Source organism: Manis javanica, chromosome 3, assembly GCF_040802235.1.
Source record: "Manis javanica isolate MJ-LG chromosome 3, MJ_LKY, whole genome shotgun sequence".
Taxonomy (NCBI): domain Eukaryota; kingdom Metazoa; phylum Chordata; class Mammalia; order Pholidota; family Manidae; genus Manis; species Manis javanica.
The window spans coordinates 51,379,655-51,403,533 of record NC_133158.1 but is presented as its reverse complement, the minus strand read 5'-3'; the positions used below and the strand labels follow the sequence as shown (position 1 = coordinate 51,403,533).

General features: G+C 48.2%; 1 protein-coding gene across 7 annotated transcripts in view; it reads right to left on the bottom strand.

The window, feature by feature from the left end:
• Positions 1 to 9,898: 9,898 nt before the first annotated feature.
• The window catches only part of EVA1C (eva-1 homolog C), a 75,069-nt gene continuing 61,088 nt past the window's right edge, over positions 9,899 to 23,879 (bottom strand). For 6 of the 7 annotated variants that reach the window (XM_073231416.1, XM_017641918.3, XM_017641921.3 and 3 more), the window contains 3 exons: positions 17,758 to 17,838; positions 16,338 to 16,427; positions 9,899 to 10,460 (listed from right to left, as the gene is read on the bottom strand). In XM_073231416.1, coding sequence (XP_073087517.1) covers positions 10,093 to 10,460; positions 16,338 to 16,427; positions 17,758 to 17,838 — 539 coding nt within the window. In that variant the 3' untranslated portion in view covers positions 9,899 to 10,092. The remainder of the gene's footprint in view (positions 10,461 to 16,337; positions 16,428 to 17,757; positions 17,839 to 23,879) is intronic. The other variant, XM_037014757.2, reaches the window with a different exon arrangement.

Here is a 23,879-nt window from a genome sequence, read left to right as displayed (position 1 = left end):
ATGTGTTTGTAATGGCTTTATCTTCCTGCTCAATTGACCCTTTTACCACTATAGAAGGAAAGTACAAGGGAAATTAGAAAATACTTGAAGATGAATGAAACCAAATCAACACACCAAATTTACGGGATGCTGCTATGGCAGTGCTTAGAGGGATATTTATAGTTATCAATGCCTATATTTAAAAAGAAAGACCTCATATAAATAGTCTAACCTTCCACTTTAGGAATCTAGGAGAAGAAGAGCAAACCCAAAGCAATCAGCAAATGGGGAATAAGAAGAACTTAAAAGGAAGTCAATGAAACAGAGAATAAGAAGACAATAGAGAAAAAGAGTGAAACCAAATATTGGTTCTTTGGAAAGGTGAAAAAATTGACAAACTTCTGGCTAGATTAACCAAAAAGATGGGAGGGAGGAAGAAGACTCAAATCACTGAAATGAAAGAGGGGACATCACTACTGACCTCACAGAAATAAAAAAGGATTTTAAGGGAATATAATGGACAACTGTATGCTAACAAATTAGATAAATTAGATGAAATGAACAAATTCCTAGAAAGACAAACTACTGAAACTGACTGAAAAAGAAATAGAAAATCCAAATAGACCTGTAACAAGTAAAAGGATTGAATTAATAACTTAAGAAATCCACAGAGAAAAGCCAAAGGCCAGACGGCTTCATTGGTGAATAACTGCATGATGCCTAGCACAGAGCTTGGCACAGAATAAGCTCCCAGTAAAGGTTACCTATATTGCTACTATTTTTCCATTGCGTGTTCAAACTGCATTGCGTTTCTCTACCATCTCTTGTTTGATTGTAAACTCCTTGAGGGCAGGAAATCTGTCATTCTTTGAATTCCAAGTGCCTTGCTAATGCCCCAAGAAAGGAGGAGAGAAAATAATGTGAGAATTTGAAAGAGGCACATGTCAGATCCCAGTTGGAGGAACCTGGAACTGTTCGTGGAGAAGCAGTACCTGAGATGGGCTTCAAAGATGGGTAGGAATTTGTGTGGCATGAAGGGAGGGAGATGCCAAGACGAAAGCAAGCAAAGGCTAGCGGAGGCAAGGTATTCGGGATAGCTTCAAGGAGGAAGGATGTTTAGAACATCTCAGCCCAGAAACCCCTCTCTGATCTTTCTATTGAGGAGAAAACTCCCTGTTTAAAAAGCCCCCTTTAATTGTGCCTTTTGTCTTTGACCACACGCTTTACTTTGTGCTTCTTTGAAGACCCTTCTCCTTTCCTCACTAATGATGAAGTTCAGCATCAAGTCATTTTCTGGTACTTCCCAAGAACCCTAAAAGGTATGTGCCATCATTATCTCCATTTTACAGATAGGGAAACTGAGGGCCAGGGAGGTTAAGAAGTTGTCTAAGGTCCACAGCTAATGAGTGATGGGGGTGGAATTTGAACTTGGGGCTCTGCCTCTTGACCAACATCTTTGAGGAGCTTCAACTATGGTACCCTACTGACCTCTGCATTGGATTTTGCTTCTGGTTCCATTTACCCTCTCTTTGGAGAAAGTGTAAGCCAAGAGGTTTATGAGGATAAAGATTGAAGAACTGTTTTGATGCTCTACTAGAAAGCCAATTGCTCAGCCGCCCAGGAACATCTGCTTCCAGGGCCAGCATGGTCGTCTTCCAGAGTCTGTTCTTGATGTGGGTGTGCACATCTCTGGTCCCATGCCATGTCAAAGGGGTGGTGGCTGTTTGGGGCACAGAGTATGGACACATGAGCCATGTGATCCACATGTAAATATGTGAGGCCCTTCACAGGGTGGGACAGGTAAAGTGGGAGAGAAAGGTGGGCCAGGGGCCAGAGGCTGAGAATGGCCTCCTTATCCCTCCCCGTGCAGCTCCATCTTGGTACCAAAGCCTCAAGAGTCCGAGAATTCTAAATTAGAACCTGATCTCTAAGGTGGTTCTAAAGGTGTACTTGTCAAGGTACAAGAGAGAACATACTTTGTGTAACTTCATTTTAGCTTGATCTACAACATTTTAATATTTGGCTGTAGGGTCCATGAGAGACTCCATTTCGTCTCTCAGACCCTGTAAATGTTAGGGGCAGACCTATAGATTTCTATACACACATAGAAAAATATAGTTTCTTTTTGAGTATTTTTTTCTGTTAAACAAATGGTATCATAATCCATGTATTATTATTTTATAAGTTGTACCTTTCATTTAATAATGTGACTTCAGGAAGTGTTCATGCCAGGCCATAGTGAGCTACTTCAGTTGAAAACATAATACAATGCATCTTCCCACCCCGACACCATCTGGAATTCTTCCCTAGACATCTTCAATAAGAAAAGAAGGTCTCTTTCTGCATGAACTGAGTGATGTAGGAAAGACTGACCGAACAGCAAGGTCCATGAGACAAGCCTGTCGCATCTGTGTGGTTTCCCCTCAGCTGACAGCACACGCCTGGGTCTCCCAGGGCCTGGTGGCTTTAGAATCAGAGGTCACGTTCTAAGGAAGGAAGTTCAGGAACTCAGGATTGGGAGGCAACTCTCTGGGTGTGCAAATTCTTCATAGATTAGTAACACATTCTCTTGCTAGGTCATTGTTAGTGAGTTGGGAACGTTTTCCTTTTTCTTTTTTAGTGAAGTAATGTCATGATTTTACACATGCCTCTAATTGCAGCTCCCTCCCTTCCTCAGAAACTAATCGAGCATTTTCCAGGTCAGACTGGTGTGTAGTCATCTGAACAAGTCCCCTTCCTCTTGCCTTAATCTTTCCCAGGCTGGATTTTGTCTTTGAAACAATAGGAAATGACAAGGTCTATTTTTCTTTTCTTGAAAGGACGCCATCAGTGGAATCATGAGTTGGAACGGAGAAGCACAGGGAATTAACATGTACCCCCAACCGGAAGTGACCAGCTTTCCTCCATTTGTCCTGCTCAGTCCTGTTGTCTGAGCTCAGGATGTCACCCGCAGTTTGCTTAAAAGCAGGAAGGCGGCATTTTCACTTCAAGATAAATTCCCAATTGCATTTTCTGCTGGACCAATCTGAAAGAAATGCAATTAGACTGTGAGCAATCTTCAAGCAAAGATTGGGAACTGTTCAAAAAGGTCTCTGCTGGAAATTATTCATTGAGACTTTGACATACATTTGCACTGGCGACATTAATTGCATCTTAAAGCACCCATAGGAGCCAGTCACCAAGAGAGCTTTCTAAGAGCAGTTATTTTAATTTCTCCAACAGAATTAAGCTGTAACTGGGTAATTTCTAAGATACTAAGACTAACTGGATAGTAAGCAGCAACTTCAAGATCAGGAGCAATTACTATAACAAGAGTCAGAAGCTGCAGGTTTGGGGACAGGACCAGCCCAGTACTGGCTGCGGGTGGGCGGAATGGCGAGTCCCTTGCCTGCTCTGAATACCAGCTTTTGCTTCTGGGAGATGGAGGGATCCTTGCCAAAGTGCATGATGCTGCCCTCACAGCCAGGATGTCAGACAAGTCCGAAGCCTGCAGCACAAACACCCTCCTAGTGTCCTGCATCCCACTAAGTTTATTTCCTATGCTACCCCTCACTCTGCCTGTTCCCCTTCCTGTACATGCCACTCCTTTCCCCCGTCCTCTCCTGTTGCTGTCACTCATCTCTCCATCTCAGGCTTCCCCAGTAAATTTCTGCTCATTCCTTGAGGCCCACATTGAACACTATTCTAACAAGCCTTCCCCAGTCCATTAAGTGGAGGCATAGTCTCTGTGCTCAAGGGCCACTTGGTTTGACCATTTATTGTCAGTCTTACACGCTGTCTTGTGAAGTTAAATATCCTTAGGATAAAGAAAATGGCCTGCGTGGGCTCTGCTCACAGGCTCAGCGAAGACAGAAGATACTGAAGGGAAAGGAGGGGAGATGGGGTGTGGTCGTGGTGGGCCCAGCTGGTGATGCCCAGGACGTGGAGAGACAGGGCCCTGGTGTGAGGACAGCCTGGCCTGAGGTTTCTCTGGACTGTTCCTGGGCATGCTGGTAGCTGCTGGGTTGGGAGGATGATGGCCGGCCCTTCTAGGTAGTCATACTCTTCTCTGGGGAAGCAGTGGGGGATGACAGCAGCACGGTGCCCAAAGAAGTGCTGGTGGCAGAAGCTGCTGAGGGACGAGTGTCCAGGGTAGGGGAGATGAGCATGGCTCCTGAGGCAGTGACTCTGCAGGGGTTGGAGCCCACAGAGGTTGGGCTGCAGCCCCAGCCCTGCATCTGTGTAGGGGGCATACCATGGGGCCGGGGGATTGGACGCTGGGGACATTGCCAGGAAAGTGAGCAGAAGTGGGACCAGGTGGTACCTGGCTCCCATGTTCCTGTGCCTGGGCTTTGATCACACCCTAGGCTGGTAAGACCCAGGGAAATATCTGCTCCTTCTTGTTACAGTGAACTGGGCACGTGTCTCTGCGTCTGATTTAACACCCGTGTCTAAGTTAATGTGCCAGCTCAGCATTGTCTAACAGACATCCACACTGCCCAAGACACTCAGAATGTGACAAGTGCAACTGAGGAGCTGAGTGTAAACTAATTAACCTATTTAATTATAGATGTAGTGACCACATGTGGCTCGGGGCTCCGTCCTGGGCAGTATAGCCTGGGGTTGTCAACATCTGCCATCAGATGCCACCTCATTCACTCTCAGGGGAGCCTTGCTCAGCACCCGCTGACGAGGTGCCCATGATTGGCAATTCCCAAAGAGGATGTGGTTATAGCTGGCTTCCTGAATTCTCCCTTATGTGGCTGATGTTATCATGGCTCTTTCTTGCCTTATTTCCAACTATAGCGCAGTCTGTCATCTGGTTCACAGGGCACTTAGTTGGAGTGTTTGTTTAGGATTTAATCTCCAAGGCTATTGCCCAGTTTGGGGATGGAGTTTGGCCAACCCTGCACTGGTGGTCAGGCTTACAATGGGCTTCTTAAAACCAAATGGCCATAGTTCCGGGTTTACAACTACCCTGCCAAAACCAGGCCCCGCCTCTCAGGTCCGGGTACGGGAGGCTTCACAATGGACTTGGCTGCAGAACCCAGGAAAGGTCAGGCCTTGACACTTTCCTCCGAGCTCTGCAGACAGTCATGCCTCCTTACAAACTCCTCTTGATAGCAGGGCTGAGGGGGCAGCCTTGTTCTCTTTCCCAGCAGCTTATTCTTTTTTGCCCTGGAATTCTGCCAGATGCCCCAAGTGCAGTATAAATGGTATAGCCTTGGCCAAGCTGCATGCTTCCACTAAGGAGGAAGAAATAATTGATGCTAAAAGCTTACATTTGCTGTTGTTTTTATAGGGTGTGAAACATGGCCACTCTCAATACCAGCAGGAAGAAGGTACTATTATTATGCCCATTTTACCAATGAGGAAACTGAGGCACAGATAGGAGACCTGGAGGCACCTGGAGACCAAGCTTGGACCAAGTCAGAGCAGAAGCTGAGAGGCAAGAAGACAGCACAGCAAGGGGCCCCTGCAGTCCAGGGCTGGGGCAGAGGTGTGCCAGTCTGGTTGACGTCAATGTTCCGGGCCTGGGTGGGGTAGGGAGTGGGGTGACAGCTTCAGAGCAGGAGGTCCCCACCCCCACTAGACAGTGTGGGCTGCCGGGAGTGGGAGTGGCCCCAGGGAGAGTGGGTGAGAGCACCTGCATGGCTCCCCAGCCTGCCCAGGAGGGCTCAGTATCGGGCCCTGGTTCCCCAGGTGACCTGGCACAGGCACTGGTGTCCAGGGACCCACAGAGAAGCGTGGGGGCAGACTGGAAGAGGCCTTTTGGGGCACCCCTTTCCAAGACTTACCAGAAGCCAGGCTGACTCTTCCCAGACAGCACTTGGTAGTAGGAAGGGTCCCAATTATTGCTTCAGGCCTGGCTCCCACTGAGGCTGTGGGTGACATTGTGCCAGCAGTGTGGGCCGACAGGAACGGACACATCCCCCAGGTCCACAGACCCCTCACCTGGGATGTCAGGTCAGTTTCCAGAGACAGAGATTCTTGCATAAGGGATTTATGGAGTTAGTGCTCTCGGGAGAAATACTTGGAAGAAAATCGCTATGGTCTGAATGTTCTTGTTCCCCCCAAATTCATATGCCAAACTCCTAGCCCCCAAAGATGATGGTATTAAGAGGTGAGCCCTTGGAGAGGTGACTAGGTCACGAGGACTGAGCCCTCATAAATGGGATTAGTGCCATTATGGAGGCAGCTCCAGAGAATGCCCTTGTCCCTTCCACCACGTGAGGACACAGTGAGGAAGTGCCGCTGTGACCCGGCACGAGGTCCTCACCAAGAGCCCACCACCTGGCGGCCTGAGCTTTGGCACCTGCAGCCTCCCGAACTGCGAGAAATACATTTCTGTTGTTTATAAGCCACCAGTCTGGGTTATTTGGTTACAGCAGCCTGAATGGACTAAGACAGAAGTGGCGAGGGGATAATTCTCCGCCCAGGAGAGCAGCTGGGGCACTGCAGCCCGGGCATGGGGATCTGCTGGGCCAGCAGGTGTCACACCCTGCCCGCTGGCGCCCAGTCAGCAGCCGTCTGCTTCCAGGCTGCCCAGCACCCGTGTGGCACCTGGGTGTGCACTCTTCTCCCCGATGTGGCGTCTGCGAAGCAACACTCAGGGAATCCAGAGGGCCAGGTTCTCCAGCAGGCGGCTCATGAACTGAACATCAGTGTTACAGCGAGTAACTGAGGTCGTGCCGTGTGCAACCTCCCCCTGAGGGCTGGCTTCTTCCCGCGGGACTTTTGGGACCCTGTGGCTTGGAAACAGCTGGGTGTCTGCTGCCCAAGATGCACAGGGTGGAGAAGTAGCAGCCTGAGGGCGCCACACTCCACCTGGGAGCTTCCTCCCACCGCCAAGCTCCTCAACACCCTTCATCCAAACTGGTTTGGTCCTTTCCCTCCCGGGCTTGGTGCCCACGCAAACACATTCTCAGCAGGGCCGCTCAGGCTCTGCCCATGAGAAAAATGTGGCATTCTTCTTCGGGGCTCAGGAAATGCAAATAAAAACTCACCACATTTGCACAGGCCAAAGACTGACCTCCGCCTTGGCAGGCCTGTTGTCCAACCTCCCCGGGGGTCCCGGAAGGCCTGGGGGTTGGGGGAGAGACTCAGCTAAGGGGAAACTCACCATGGCATTCACCAAAAGCTTTGTGACTGGAGTCAGTGTGGGCCCAGCTAAACCCTCAACTGCTGTGTTCTCTGTCAGGCCCGAGAAGAAAGTCATGAGATGGACAGTTTTTATGTTCATGGACCAGAGATGTGCTGCTTGGGAATCAGAAATGGAGACAACGGGGACAGGCTGCTCTGGGAGCTGGGACAATGCCACAGTGTTCTTTGTTGGGCTCAGAGAAATGAAAGGACAGAATTCTTTTTGATTAGAACAAAATCCTCATGAAAAAGTGAGACATTGGAGCCCATGTGCTTGCTTCATTCCCTGCTATGGCCTAGAAGAGGTTTGTCTCCATTGACAGATTCAGCTCTGATGATACCCCCAACCCCACCACCTTCTCGCAATGCCCTACATCATGTCAGGAGGACTCAGGTCCCTGGAAGTCCTGAGGAGTTTTAGCCTCTGCCCAAACCTCCCCAGCCTGCTGTATGATACCCGTATGCACCTCTCCTGACCAAACCACCCACTGGCCATCTTTTCTGGGGTCAGTGTAAGGGAAGCTCATTTTGAAATGGCAGAAGCAGGGGGCAAAGAGGGGATGTCCCTCCCACCAACCTTCCCTCCCCCTTCCCTCTGTCGAATGGAAGCCACGGGATTTCTCGCTGACTGTGGTTGCCATTTGGGTTGAAGTTTCACTACTGTTAGGATACTGCACACAAATGTTTATAGCAACACTATTCACAGTACCAAAACCAGGAACAACCCGACGTCTCCCACCAGATGAGTGAATGAACAGAAAGTGGTCTATTCTTATGATGGCCATAGAGAGGGATGAGTACTGATACCTGCTGTCCCATGGATGAACACTGGGGACATTATTCTGAGAGGAGCCAGGCACAGAGGTCTGCCCATGGTGTGATTCTGTTAACATGAATTCTCCAGAGCAGGCGAATGCATACGGAAAGCAGATTGCAGCTGCCAGGGGCTAGAGGGTGGGAGGAATGGGAAGTGCTGCTTAATAGGCAGGGGGGTTATTTTCAGGTGCTGAACATGTTTTGAAACTAGATAGAAATGGTTGCACAGCATTGGAACTGAACCAAATGCCACTCAAAATGTTGAACTTTATAATGGCTAATTTTACTTTACATGAATTTTAATAGCCTAAGTGATTGTGTCCTCCTCAAACAAGTATGTTAAATCCTAATGTTCAATGGGATGATATAAAGAGGTGAGGCCTTTTGGAGATGATTAGGTCATGAGGTAGAGCCCTCATGAATGGGGTAAGTGCCCTTACAAAAGAGGCTTCAGAGAGCTCCCTGCCCCTGCTGCCATGTGAGGACACAGCAAGGTCATTTATGAACAGAAAAGCTGTCTCTTACCAGACCCTGAATCTACTGGCACCTTGATCTTGGGTTTCCCAGCCTCCAAAACAGTGAGAAATAAATTTCTGTTGTTTATAAGCCACTCAGTCTAAGGTATGTTTGTTATAGCAGCTTGAATGGACTGAGACAAAGTGAATCAGAAGAACAAACAGGACTGGAGCCCCTTCCCGAGCAGGGAGGCAGGGCTGGTTGGTGAGCCAGGCCCCCCACTCACACCCATCCTCCTCTGCACTCCTCAGATAGGCTCTTTATCCTCGGGATCTGAGGGACTGAAAGAGAAATGCCTTCTCCCCATGGCTGTCATTGCTTAGGTTCCTGAGACAACAGCTAGTTTTTCCTGATCAGCTCACAACTAAGTCAGCTCCAGCACTTTCCACCTGGGAAATGGGCCCCAATGCTTAACTTGTCAGCCTTCCTCTTCCTCATCTGCATATGTCTGCTTGCAGGGTAGATGTGGTAATAAAGTCAGATAAGGCTCATTCATAGTGGGCATAGGAGATGAAATAACACTATCATCGTTATACTCTAAGCCCTACTAGGACAGAAAAGAAAAAAAATCTTTTCTTATTCAACTCCACAGTTATAAGCCTCCTGTCCACCAGGGGGAGCCATCTAAAGGAACCCATCACCAGTTCCCCCAGCAGGGATCTGTTTCCTTAACTCCTTTATCTTCTGCTCCTTCACCTGTCCCTCCCAGCAATATGTTAAGACCCATTTTTTGCAAAGATTTGAAAGGTATCCACTTGATCCTTGCCTACTGGTGGGTAGCCTGGTGGATGGATTTTATCACTAGAAGCTCTGCGGTTTTAATTCTAAAAAACTAGAAATTGGCAAAATTTTACTATAAAAGGCAAGAGAATAACTATTATAGGCTTAGTGGACCATACTTTATTTACAAAATCAGGTTAAGTGCCTGCTGTCTAAACAAAGCCATGAGCTAAGAAACATTTTTACATTTTTAAGTGATTGATAAAAACCCCAAGAAGAATGTGAAAATAAAATCAAATTTCAGTGTCTATAATAAAGTTTTATGGGAACACAGCCACATTCATTCATTACATATTAGCTATGGCCACTTTTGTGCTACACTGGTAGAATTGAGCAGCCATGGCATGATCCATAACGTCTAAGATATTTATTATCTTGCCCTTTGAGAAAAACTTTGCTTAAATAATATCAGTGATTAAAACCCACCTCTGGGGAACACTGTAGGTGGATTCAGGCCTGTTGTCCTGTATATCAGTATAATTCTTTTATGGATATATATGCTCTTCTGTTTACTCATCTGTAAAATGGGGATGGTAGCACTATCTCATGAGGTTATAGTGAGAATTGAATGACAATACACGAAAAGCAGCTAAACAGTGCTTGGCATTAAAAGCACTAAATAAATGTGAACTCTAATTATGTTAATGTATAAAAATGTATTTAAATCAATACAGAAAATAAAGACTTCTTTCCTCCTAATTTATTTTGAAATGTGCTGTAAACAGTTTGAAATGTCCCTTTAATAGCTTCTGGCTTCACCAGTATTGGATGACATGAGAATTTCTCCTTCATAGAAGGTACAAGTGAAACAGAACCAGAGGGGCATTCTGTATCCTTCCCTCTGCGGAAAGTGTGACCACGTCAAGATGCATCTGGTTTTCAGTAGAACTGGCCCATGTTTCTTGGGAGTGAAGTGTCCAAGCCACTGTTCATCCATATTTCTTGGATGATTTGTTCTCTACGCTCAATCCTTTCGGCCAGCTCTGCAGCCTCTATGGAACTATAGACAGGATATGAAGTCCTACAAAACCCTGACATTTCTCCTGGAAAATCAGAGTCAGAGGAGTCCTCCTCTCCCTGTTCTTCCTCGCTGTCCTCCTTCGCCTTGTCACTTCTTAGCTCCCTCACCAGCTGCAGCTCCCGAAAGTCCTTGGTGCAGGACACTCTGATGACCAAGGCACACAGCGTGAGTGCCAGACCGATGCAGACACTGGACACAAACAGCAGGGCTGCTCTCTCAGGGTGCGCTGCGGGAGGAAGAGGACATGTCAAGAGCTGGGAGAAGCAGTCAGGTTTTACCAGTCCAAAGTCCCACAGCAAGAGATGTCTGCCCAGGCAGGCAGCTAATGCAGGACGCCAGTCCTGGACACCGTTGAGACCATCCTCCCCTAATTGATCATATACCCCCAGTGATCACAAAAAACTTTTGAGCATATATAGTAAATATATATATGTATATGAGAAGACACATTGCACACACAGAAGCCAGATCCCCTGAGTCTCAAACTTAGATCTGTCACACCTTAGCTGTGTGGCTCTTGGCAAGTTATATAACTCTCTGTACTTCAGTTTCCTCATCTGTAAAATGGGGCTAATATCACCTTCCTGGTATAGAGTTGAGTTCACTTTTGCAAAGCTCTCAGAACACTCACTGACATAGAGTAAATGCTCAATAAATTGTTAGCTATTATCATTGGTAGTAAATTACAAAAAATTTTAATTCATATATAAAGTACATATATATGAATGTAAATATGAATACAGTAGATGTTAGCAAAGGTTCATTTCTTTTAGATTAAAAAAATGTAAACAAAAGTTCTGGTAGCTTTTCCTACATCGAAATGATTCTATAGTCATAAGAATAGAAATAGAAATAATGCTAATTTGTACTACGCACCTTGTCTAAATCCTCACATATGTTTAATCCTTACACTAACCCTGTGCAGAAGGGACTAGCATGCTCCTGTTTTTTAGTCGTGTCTCCCTTGAGGCGTTAACACTCTTACTTTGGGAAATCATGATCCAGCAGATGCTCATAATACAGATCAGGGGTTGGCAGATGTTTCCTCTAAAAGGCGAATATCGTAGCACAAAAGCAGCCACAAACATTGAGGGTGTGCCTGTGTTCTGATAAAACTTTATTTACAAAATAGGCCTGAGGGCCATAGTTTGAGGACCCTGATGTAGAGGCCCAAGCTGAGGTCAGGAAGGGAAGCCACTGCCCAAGGTCGGCTGGCCTCTTTTTCTGGAGCCAGGACTGGAACCCAGATCTTGAGGCTGTGCGCTGATTGTGGGGTGTGCGTTTGCTACCACCAATATTTGCTCAGTAGGTCCCAACTGAATGGCTCCTCCTGCACGGCCTCCCAGTTTACTACATGCAGATAATGAAGACTGTTGTCTTCATTGTTTCTGTCCTTCCCCTGAGATCCAGATTGGAGTTTCGTAACTCCAAGTTGTTAAGTTTCACACACAGTCAGGGCTCCAGCCACTGTGACCTGATGGGAGGACATCTAAGTAGGACACATTACGTTCTTGAGAGCTGACACTTCTCCAGCTTCCTTCACTTGCAGCTCAAGTCACTGGTGGAGTTAGTGGACTCAAATGTTGTGCTATCACCCCTCCTACTAAAATCTCATCACTCTCCTTAAGACACAGAATCTTAATTCAAATTGATGTTGGCTGGGAAGGGCCGGTAAGTTGTATATGTAGTGCTCTTAATAATATATTTTTCCTAATGGTCAAGATATCTTGAAGATTTGGTCAAATTCTTTATAAGAAAAGGAAGGGCTATTTCCATTTCTGGGAGTGGAGGTACAGCAGTGATTGGACTGACATTTGGGACAAAGTCATTAAACAACAGTGAACAAAAAGATGCCAATACCTGAGACTCTGATGCAGGAGGCAAACCTCCTTCCTCCTCCCCTGCCCCTCAGAGCCTCCACTGGGGCCACACGCGCCGCTCCTGAAGCTCCTCTCACCTTCCTTCTCTCCCAACCGCCCCTCCGTCCCTGCTCCCCCCACCCCCGCCCGCTCTGAACCACCAGCCATTGTCCTCAGGGCCCCCTGTCCTCCTAGGGCTGTTCCGGGCTTTCCAGGCGGACACGTCTATCTCCTCCCTCTCCTTGGAAAGCATAAGCCTTGAGCCCCATGGGCACCATGCCTGTAACCATTGCCTCGGCAGGTGCCCCTTCAGAGTGCTGTGGACGGGGAAACTGAGTCCCATCTGTTCATGACCTTTCCCAGCCAGCCACCCACAGCACAGGACAGGCCACCTCAAGGTAGAGAGTCCATGATGACTAAGCTTCTGGGAACCAACTGTCACCCACAGCCCCTTTCTCTCCTCTGCCAAGGGGCTATTGTTCGCAGCAGTGGTGTGGAGGGTGGGCCAGGTCCTCGGTGACAGCCAGAGCATAACCAGGACTTTGCAAGTACCTGCTGAGCAAGTATCACAGGAGGAGGTGATGTGGATCTGAAGCGCCAGGCTCAGTGGCCTGTGGGTGGAGGCTCACGAGCTGGCTGCCTTTCTTCCCCTCTCTTTCTCCTCTCCTGGGAAGAGAGGGTCTGGATTCTGTTGCCAGGAGAGCTCCTCACTCATCAGACCCCGGGTGCCTCTTGGCTCAGGCACACCTCCTGACAAGTGGTCACTCTCCAGGCCACGTCCACACTAAGTCCGCTGAGATCCAGTGATCGGAGATGGGGAACACGGGCAGCCCTTGGCGAGCCTGCTGGAACGAGGCTTCCTAGTCATCTGCATCACTAGTTTGAAGCCTCAGAATCCCCAGATGTTAGTAGATAGGCCCCTGGAGGTGAGCTGGCCTGTCTCCTCCTGTTGTAGCTGTCTGACTCATCCAAACCCACCAGTTGGCTGGGACCCCGAGCTCGGGCCAAGGCTCTCTCCACAGCCCCAGGCTTTATACTAAACAGGTGTCATCTGTTTTCTAGAATCAATTGAACCACTGTAGGCATTTGAGACCCCTTGTCCTAGTATATATTCTGGAAAAATAAAGATGCTAGTCTTATGGTGGCTAAATACAATCTTCACACTGTGATATTGTTGGTACTGTTCTCAATTTAGCCTCAGTTCATCACCGGCTCATGTGAATGACTTCAGTATTATCAGTGGGAATCTCACAATGCTGGCCTGTGGCCTTTGAGGCCCGTGACTCTTAGATGCCTGGTGTGGAGCCAACACAAACCCAGGCTCCAGCTTATCTGTGTCCAAGTGAGACACTGAGAAGCCAGGGCAAGGGTTCCATGGCCTGTGGCCCTGCTACTGTTGGGAGAAGGCACCCAGCATATTGGCCCCAGTCTGACAGCACCAAGGGATGTGGTAATAACTTTCTGTCATGGGACCAAAGATTAGGGCCTGTGGGAACACACAGCATCCACAGCTATGTGACAAGGTGGTGCTGATGCCCATGTCCCCGCTGACAGGGGCTCATGTACTTCTGGCTTTGGAATGTGTTATTATATTTCTATTTCAATGTGAGTTTGTCTGATATCCTAGAATGCCTTTCATATAAAACAGTGATGCCTCCTCAACTCAGCAGAAGTTCTGCTTTCTTACCCATGGCCCTGGCAAGCGCGCGCACGCACACACACACACACACACACACACCCCTTTACAATCCTTGAATTTCAAAATTTGTCTATGAGATTCTTCAGGCCAGATTCTAGAAGGAATTCAAAGAGTAGGCCTATATTATTGGGATGAGGGTAAATCGAAACACTCCTAAGAGGTCTCACTATTGGGGAAATAACCTCACAAATCATTTAAGTAGCCAAAAGAGAAAGTCAGGGACCCTGGACATTCTCATGTCCATCCCACCAACCTCTGTGCTTCTACACTCCTGGACAAGCCCCTAGGTTTGGGTTTCTAACGTGCTTATCCCCCACGCGCACTTGGCTGCACTACTGTGTCAGGCTGCTTGCTGGCTGGCCCGGGGGAGCGTCCTTTCAGATTCACTCCGTCTGCTGACTACCTGGCTGGTGTTGCTGGAACCTGCCCTGCATGCTTGGCTCCCAGCTGCTCTGGCCAGTGGCCTCTCCTTCAGGCTGGTTCTTCCCCATTGCCTCTGGAGATGAACGTGGCTAAACAGCCCCCAGTGAAACCACCTAGCAGCCCATGAAGTCCTTAAATTTCTTAAACAGAAATACCTGTAAATAGCAAAGGGGGTGGTAATAAGGTGTAGGATAGCCTTGCCGTCTGTCACTCATTACCAACTTGCGGTGCATCGAGGATATGCCAAGCACTGCTGGGCTCTGAGAATCAGAGAGATAACAAACATCTGCCCTTGAGAGCTTACCATCTAGTGGAGTGATAGGCACTAAACAAATCAATCCCTCCTGTGATTTCTGAGAGTGATGGGCAGGATAGACAGGGATGGGAGCAAGCTAATTCAGGCAACCTGAGGTCATAAGGTGTCCATCCCTCAAAGTTCACATACTGCCTGATCAGAGAAGCCAGAGCACAGGTCTTGTATCTGCTAAGTCTGAATCCTGGTCCTGGTGATGTCCCTGCTCTGACCTCAGGCACATGGCTCACGTCCTTGGGCCCTTGCTTCCCTGTGTGTAGAATGGGGAACAGAGTCCCCTCTCTCAGGGTGGTTGCTGTGTATTGAATTCTGCCCCACACCATTCATGTGTGGACGCTTAACCCCCAGTGTAACTGTGTTTGAAGATGGGGCCTATAAGGAGGTGATTAAAGTTAAATAAGGTCATTAAGTGGGGACCACTCCAATAGGATTAGTGTTCTCATAAGAAGCAACACCAGAGAGCCCTCTCTCTCACTCCCTGCCGTGTGATGACACAGCAGAAGGCAGGTGTCTACAAGCTGGGAAGAGAGCTCTCCCCAGAAACTGAATCTGCCAGTACCTTGATCTTGGCCTACAGCCTCCAGAACTGTGAGAAAATACATTTCTATTGTTGAGGCTGTCCAGTCCTTGGCAGTTGTTATGGCAGCCGCAGCTGACCGAGACAGTTGTTGAAAGGAACCGACAGGGCCACCATGGCTGCAGCTCAGGAGCAGAGTCATCACAGCCTCCTATTAGCCAGTGTTCTTTATTGGAAGAATTTGTGTGATGCCTTTTCTGCAAGAGCTCTCCAAGGACTTTGGAAAGAAAGGGATATTTCTGACAATAAAAATCCTTACATCTCTTTGACAGTTATTAGGAACAGCCAGAAATGAAAATGCAAGGGTGGTTCAAAGAAGAAGAGATTCTCAGAGGAAACTGACAGCAGCTACACAACAGACACCCAGGAGGAACATTGACAAAGGGGGACGATGGAACAGCAGAGGACCCTCCACCCAAGCCTGTCCTCTCTATCTCCTGTGTTGAGATGCTTCCTTAAGGCTTTATTGTCCTCTAAGGAAGGCTCACCTGAAATAGCCCAGCCCTGGCATTGAATAATAAAGCTTGGTGCATTACATTAACATGTGTTGTACAAATGTCTTCAGAGCTTTTGGCCTCCCTGTACTGAGTCAGGCAGGTACTGCCCAAACTTGCAGTATCGCATGCCAAAATATAGCCCATCCCAAGGTGAGCAGAGAGCGCGGTGAGGAACGATGGCCTGCATGTACCATCCCCTCACTGACAAGCAATTTTGGCTCCACTGATGAAGGAGGGCTGAGTCCGATCCTTGAGGGGAGGATTATCAGGGGAAACCTTGGCAACCATGAGAAGTAACTACTAGGAACTCAGAAAGGGACTCTGCCTTCACAGGGTATGACCTGTTTTGTTTACTAAGTGATTTTTTGGCTTGATTTTTTTCCAGTCACATGTAGAATTCAATAATCCTATGCCCTTCCCAAATGTTAGAGCTGGGAAATGCATTCCTCAGGTTCCTACTTTTCAAAGCAGAAAATACCCATTGAGCCCAACTCCTAAAGAGTGTGACTTCGACTGTTTGCTCCCTCCCTGTGTAGTCCTTTTGTTGGTAGCCTGGTTGGGATGTACCTGAACTTCAGCCTCTGTGTTTCTAGATCTTAGAAGATTGCGGTTATTGTGTCAAACTTGAAGCCATTTTTCTCTAGCTATCTGATTGCTGTAATTAAACAGTGCATTTGTTAGTGAGACTTTAGTAAATCCAGTAGTATTCTAGGGAGCTTTGATTCATTGACCTACCTCTAATGTAAGCAAATGCTGCCAGAGAGTTGCTAACAATAACTCCATCTTTCCTCAGAATGCTTGGTTCACGTGGGTCAAAGTTTATACCTGTTTCATAAAAAATGCAAGACCGATTAATTGCAGCTGATCCCAATACACCTTTTGCTCCTCACCTGGGATTGCCATAATAAATAAAAAGTCATAGAAATCAAGTAAATGGCCTTTAACTAAACTGCAGAAGACTAAAGCATTTAGATAGTAGTTTCCAAAAATATTAAGTGATAAAAGGGATTTAGAAATCCTATAATGTGTTGGTTCTGACTTTAGGTGTTACTCGTCCACTCCACTGCAGAAGGGAACAAATTTATTTTCCCAAGCTAAAGGCAATGGCATTCATCATGCCTCTGGGAGGCTTCATAATGTCTCACTTAACCACAGAGCTGCTGTCTGCTCTGCTGACCACAGATAAGAAGGCCTTCAATTATGGAGGGAGGCTGTGTTCGTTACTTTTTTGGAAATGACAGCAAAACACAGGGCAGATCTGGTTTCACATGCCTGGTTACACTGCTTGATGGAGCTTAGTGAGCCCCCAGTGGGGCAGCCTAGGGACTCTGAGGACTCCTGGGAATGTCAGACAGGGAGAAGCCTTCAGGGGGACCATGATATTCATGGGTTCTGGGTGGGATCCTTGCTAGAAAGGGCAGTGAGGCTGAGAGATGCAGAGCCTGGTGGAAGCTGGTGTGACCCCAGAACATTAACAGTAGTTATCTCTAAGCTTTGAAACTTAGGGGTGAGTTCAACTGCTTGGTGCTTTCCAGTTTCCCACATCAAGAATACTTACTTTTATACTTAAAGGGAAAGACCTCATAAATGTAATAAAAGTAACAAAACAAACTCTCAACACTGCAAAGCACAGTATCTTAGGTAGATGCTTTACAGGAGTGCTGCAATTACTACGGGAGCCCCAAGGGTCTGAGCTCCATCCTAGATTTGATAAGAAAATCAAAATGTTCATCCCTCCTACTTAACAAAAGTCCAGTGAAAACCTAAAGAAGAAGGTGGCATGTGTATGGTGGCCTGCAGGTCCAGCCTGGCCTTGCCCCCCATGTTCTTAATGGGATCATCTTTCCAACAAGCTCATTGTATAATCCAGGAACCCAAAATTTACTTCTGAGCAAATATCTTTTCCCAATGTGATTTTTCTTCCAGAAAATAAGAGGGGAATGGCAGAAGAATTTATTCTATTTATAATTTAAAAAGCAAAACAAAATGTTGGCCACTGTTTTTCACCACAGCATTACCAGCACCAGAGGTAGGAGCTCAAACACAGCTCCTGACAGGGTTTTTCTTTCTAACCACTGTGCGCTCCTTCTGGGCTCACACGGGGCTGTTTGCCTTAACTTAAAGAGAAATGCTGGTAGTAAGCCATAAAAATTACCATATTCACCATCTTCCTGCTTCAAAGAAGGTTTCAGGTTAGCAATGGCTGGGTCGATCGCTGTGAGTATGTTCTTGGGAACTAAAAACCAAAGAGAACTATTTTAAGGGTTTTGTACACTTATTTCTTAAATGCAATGTAGATAAGAAAACCTATTATCAAATCAGCACATACATCACTCACTCTGCTCATCAGAAGCTCCCACCCACAGACCAATGGTACCTGCATGATCATCAAATGTCCCAACAAGGGAAAATTTGGGACCTCTTTTGCAGCATTAAAGCAACAACAGCATTATGGAGAACAAATAAAGAAGATATATACATCTATCCAACAGAATAGTATGGAGCAGTAACAGGAAGAACGCGTCTGTGCTACAACATGGATGAAACTCAAAACCACTGTGTTCAGTGGGAGGAGCCAGGTACAAAAGACCATATATTGTATGATTCCATTTATATCAAGTATCCAGAAAAGGTAAATTTATACAGACAGAAAATAAATTCGTGGTTACCAAGGACGGGGGGTGGGAATGGGGACTGTCTGCAAAGGGCATGAGGGAACTTTTGGGGATCGTGGAAATGCTTTAAAGTTGGAGTGTGTGGTGTTCTGAACATTTACTAGAAATCAGTGAATTGTTTTTACTGAACACAGGTGAATTTTAAGGTACATAAATCACATCTCAATAGTGCTGTTCACGCTGAACATGAACTTCTCCTGACATATAGGCAATATAACTGGAACCAGCTCAAAATTCACCACTGACCTTTCCTGCTCCAACTCTGTTTGATTTCCCTTGCTTCCATAGTAAGCCTGAAGAGTACTCCAAGACTGTTCTAGAACAATTCTCTAAGTATTACAAGAAAGGACAACAGAAAGATGAGGAGAGGAAGACAGCATAATAGACTCTTTTGGAAGGTGGTTAAAAATTCTGCAGAAATGACCCTAAGAATAAGCCACCTGGATGTCAAGATCCCCCAGCAAAGTAGACAGAGGATCACTCGAGCTCAGCTGAGGGCAGAGCAAGAATTCTGAAGGCCAAGTGCACCAAAGCTGGCTGGGAGAAGGGAGAGGAAACCAAATATTTTTGCTGCTGAAAATTGCTTATTTTTGTTTGTACTTTAGCCCAGCTGGTGTCTGGGAGAAGTGATAACAGGAAATAGAAGTAAAGCCAACACAAGCTGTGCAAGTTCAATCGCACTGAGTTTTTTAAAAGCTAGTAAGACATCTTCAGCAACAAGAAGATCTCATTTCCTTTCTCAAAGTGCTTAACTAAATTCTTCTGGGGATGTCCCAACATCCCAACATCCCAACAACCAGAGACCGTTCTTAAGTTGTGAATTTCCCACGCATAGGAGGCCCTGCTGCCTTCATGCCCATCTGCAGTGAGGGTCACTCTCTGGGGTGGCATGGTGTCGGAGGTGGAGGCAATGGAAGAAGGTGTCCAGGGCCCCTGAGGAATGCCCCTTGGCTGACCTGAGACCAGAGCATCACCCCAGAGAGCCAAACTGGATCGCCGTGGAGTGCTGTCTGGTGACATTGCCTCTCAGTCATTTCCCAGCCCTGAGAAGGATGCCTCTGACTCCCTGGTAGGAGTAAGTCCTCCTGGCTAGGAGTGGCATTTCTTTCTCGTGTCTGTGTCCTGGCTTTTTCTCAAGATGTGGACCAAGGGCAGCTTGGCTCTCAGGAAATGCTGAGGCTTTACAGATTGAGAAGGAGGAAGGGCTCGGAGAAGAAGGGCATTCTAGGGTGAGCTTTGCCGAATAACGAGGCACTCAAGAGTTACCTGTATGTGATTCAGGCTCATGTCAGGAAACCTGCCCCTTCACATTGTGAAAATGGCTCTGATAGTGGGAGAATCTTTTAGGACCTTTAGGTGTCAACAGACCTGTCATATTCTTGCATCTTCTCATTTCAAGAATGAAGATGGGGACTGGAGTGTGATTTATTACCACCTCTCAAACCCAACCCACTCCAAGGGATACATTTGTGAAAACACTAGCAAACCATGCATGGAGCTCCACCACGTGCTGGACTCTACGCTCAGCATTTAAGCAGTGCATCTTGTGCAATCCTTGTGGTGACCCTGGGAAGACGGGTATCACTCCCATTCATGCAGATGGGAAAACTGAGACTCAGAGATGCACTAATCACCTAGTAAGATGTACAGCTTCAGCTCCTGGTCTCATTCACACACACCCTTGATCTTTCCATGATGCCGTCTTGTCTGTACAGCCTTTGGGAACTAGATAAAGGATTACTTTAAAGGCTCATAAAGATGGCAAAGTGATTCCCACTTGGGCAGTCCCTCTGAATCTGTTTAGGTAAAACTAAACAGCTGATTCCCATGGACTTGAATGGTTCAATACATTTGGGCAGGGTCCCCATCTTGAAATTTCTTTTTCCTGAGAAATCTCCTGTGTCAAGCTTGGGTCAGTGGAGATTTTAAGAAAGAAGCCACCACAGGTTGAACTCAGAGCTTAAAAGAATTTTTCACATCAGAGACAAAATGGCACCCATTTCTCAGACTGCATGGGCACCTCCAAATCCTGGTACACCCCATCCTGCCAGTCCCCAAACCCTAGCACCCCCATCCCTCCTACCCCTCAACCCAGGTGCCCTCTGCCTGCCCCATCTCCTGGGAGGAGCTGTGCAAGTCCTAGGCTGAGGTCCACACATTCCTTGTGGCTCTAAGGGATTGTCAGGGTGGGGATGCTGGCTATGCCTCTGGCTTGGTGACCCTCGAGGACCAGTGGCTGTGGGTTTGAGAGGAGCCCTTCCTGCAGAGGTGGGGGGTAGGGGACCTGGCTGAGTTCCCCAGGTCTGCCTTCAGCCATTAGGAGGAAAGTTCCAGCATGTCCAAGAAGTGTGACTAAGGGTAAAATCCGGAGGGAAAAGAGGACCTCGTCCAGCCATGCATGCATGACAGAAGAGGACTCAAGTGATGCATCTCTAAGCCAATCAATATCCAAGTGCTCTGTGGTCAGTGGTTTGACATCAGCCAGACATGCTGCCTCCAGGAAGAAAAGCAAAAGGCCCACAGCCTGTATCATTCCCTGAGATAACAGAGATGCTCAAATTCTCCGCCAAGCCTAAAAGCTGTGCAGCAAAGACAGCTGTGATTAAATGAAGCGCTATAAAACAAGGAGGAGGAATGTTCTTAAAATGCAAATAGATTTTGTCCCCCGAGAGAACCTTTCCGTGGCTCCCTGCTGCCTTGCCAGGAGCCAAGCCCTCATCTCCCACCCCTTGGGGCCTCTCCAGTCCTGCACCAGGGGCTTGACTCCTTTCCTTCTGCCTGCCCTTCCCTCCTGCCCACCTTCACTTTGCTGGCTTACACACCTGGCCTCACTTGCTTCAGATGCCACCTTACCAAGGAAGCCCTCCTGGGTCCCCCAAGTTCCCAGAGCCTCGAATTCACTACATTCTATTCCTACAGCCTGTGAAGGGAGGGAACATATGGCTCACGGAAATTTCCCTATCTCCAAGGGGTGCAAGAAGGGTGAGCCAGGGATGGGGCACCCCTGACCCCAGTCTGGGTCATATTGGACATGGGTGGCATGTAGAAACAAGGGTCTCCACAGCAGGGCCCACTTGACATTCAGCGCTTGTCCATGATGGACACCCCCACCTCCCATGTGGGGTGTCCCCTGGGTGGGCACAACAAGATTGCTGGTAGGACAGCAAAGCCTGCTGGAAGCTGCGGTTAGAAGCAGGGTGTTGTGGTGGCCCTGCCTCAACCCTCTTACATAAGAGCCTCTCCGTGTGGGTGGAGGGTCGGCGTGGCCCCTGTCTGGTGGCTGAGTATAGAATCATGTCACAGGGTCTCCGGCCAGGCTGGATGAAGGGAAGGGCACTCCCTGACCCCAGCCCGGCTGAGTATATATCTTTAAGTCAGAAAGTTGGAATTAACGTTGCCAGACTGCTAGTCTTCATTTTGTTAGAACTGTAACATAAAAAGCACTTGGGCTGCGGGGATGGCTGTCTGCCTTCCTGCCCAAACTCAGAGGAGGGCCTCTGCAGAAGGCGGGTGGGAGGTGGGGACAGGGGCTGAGGGGGAGGAGGCAGGGATGCTGGGGGGGCAGCCGAGGCAGCCGCCGCCTTGGGCTTTCTGGCTTCAGCCTCACTGAGGCTTCTGAGCATGGCCTTGGAGTCAGACACCTCCCCATCCCAGCTGTCTTTGGGTCTAAAGGAGCCCAAATTGGTCCCTTCACTCACGTGCAGAGCCCAGAGCAGATTCGCTTAGATGTTAGTTACTGACCCCCCAGGACCCTCCTCCTTTCCCTTCACCCCAAAGCCCCTCCTGTCCGCGCCTCCTCCTCCTCCAGCTGGGATGCCACTCGCTGGGAGGCAGCCCTCTGTGGCCTGTGAGCCTGGGGGACCCTCCTCCCCAGGCCCCGCTGGAGGGAACCACCCCCCGCAGACAGTGTCCCTGAGCACCTTGGCCTCTCGCCTCCCGCCCCAGGACACTCGCTTCATGTCTTCTCTCTCCTCCTCAAAGCCCTTCCGTGTCCTCTCCACTCAGGACCTCGTCTCACACTAACTCGGGGCGGACAGCGGCACCTGGGCCTCCATGCCCTCCTTCACCTGCCCCGGCCCCGTCCTAACACAGGAAGTCCTTCCTTCCCACCGGCTCAGCTCAACGCCCTCTCACCTTCTCCAGCCTCCAAGAGGTGGTCCCTTCAGCATCTCCTGGGCCTTTCGCCCTTCCGATCGGGTCTCAAATCCACCTGATTTCCACCATGTCTCCAAGCCCTACTCTAGTCCAGGTCACCCCCTGTCACTAACTGGTCACCATTTCCATCCCACCCCAGCCTGCACCCCCCACAGCCTGAGTGGTCTTTTAAAAGTCCAGTCACTGTGGTGGCAGGAATCCCCTGAGGACACCGTCCACTGGCACCTCCTCCCAGGCCACAGGGTCTGGGTACCTCTGTGCTCTCCCACTGGGTGTCCCACACACTGCCAGTGCCCTGCCAGGCCACCCTCACACCCAGCTGCAAATCCACCCAAGGGAAGGTCCTCACACCACGCCCCGAGCCACATCTGGCCCTTCCACCGGCGTCTTCTCGCACTGAGTCCTGCCTTCACTGAAACGGCATTTATCACAATGGCAGATGACAGAATTACCTGGCTATTTGCTTAATGCCTCTCTCCCCTCCCCAACAGATAATTCCATAAGGACAAGGACTGTGTCTTTTTTTTTAAACTACCGAATTCTAAGAGCCCGGCAGGACCCCTGACATGGAGAAAATGCCCACAATGCTCGGAATGAATGAATGAGGGAAGAGTAGCTTGAACTGTGACCCATGACCCCAGGCCCAGAAGCCTAGCTTCTCTTAGTTGAGAAAAGCCCCACCTAGGTAGGAGCTGTTTTTGCCTCATCCCTGAAGGTGAGTTGGGACAGAGAAGTGGGACAAGGGTCATGCCATTGTAAAATCTATTTCACCTGCTAAAACGGCTCAGCTTATTCTTTAACTTAATCTAAAGGTTGTTCTTCCTCTTCTTCCTTCCCCTTAATCAATGAAGTAACTTTGTAACCAGGACAGGAGATAGACCTCTGAAGTGTAAATGAACCTGTGTGGAAAGAATGCCAAGATCCAGGTCAACAGCCACCTAATAACCCTATTCTTAAGACAAAACTTCAAAGCAATTATGAATCACCTGTATACATCAGGCCTGTGGATAAAAAGAGAGTTCCTGTGGCCAGGATTCTCACCTGGCTGTGGTTGACTAGCTCACTGCACACCTGTGGGCAATACATGGTTATTGACTCTATAAAAAGAGTTGGCTCAGTGCTCTGGGGATGCGACATGGTGACAGGGTTGCAAGGCTGCAGGAGAGCAGAGCAGAGCAGAGGCTGGAGTGGTGGCAGCGCCGAGGACAGAGGCCCAGAGGACAGCTGTGCAGGATGACTGTGTAGAGAAGCCCAGAGGACGGCTGTGCGGACAGAGGGGCCCAGAGGCAGAGCCAGCTTGCTGCATACAAACTCGCTCTGAGTGAACGAGATTTTAGTGACTGACCTGCCACCTGGAAATAAAGTTGGGTATAAACCTTTCACCCCAAGAACGTTTTGCTGTCATTTTCTTTGGTCACACTGAATCCATAATGAACTTGCCGGGGGC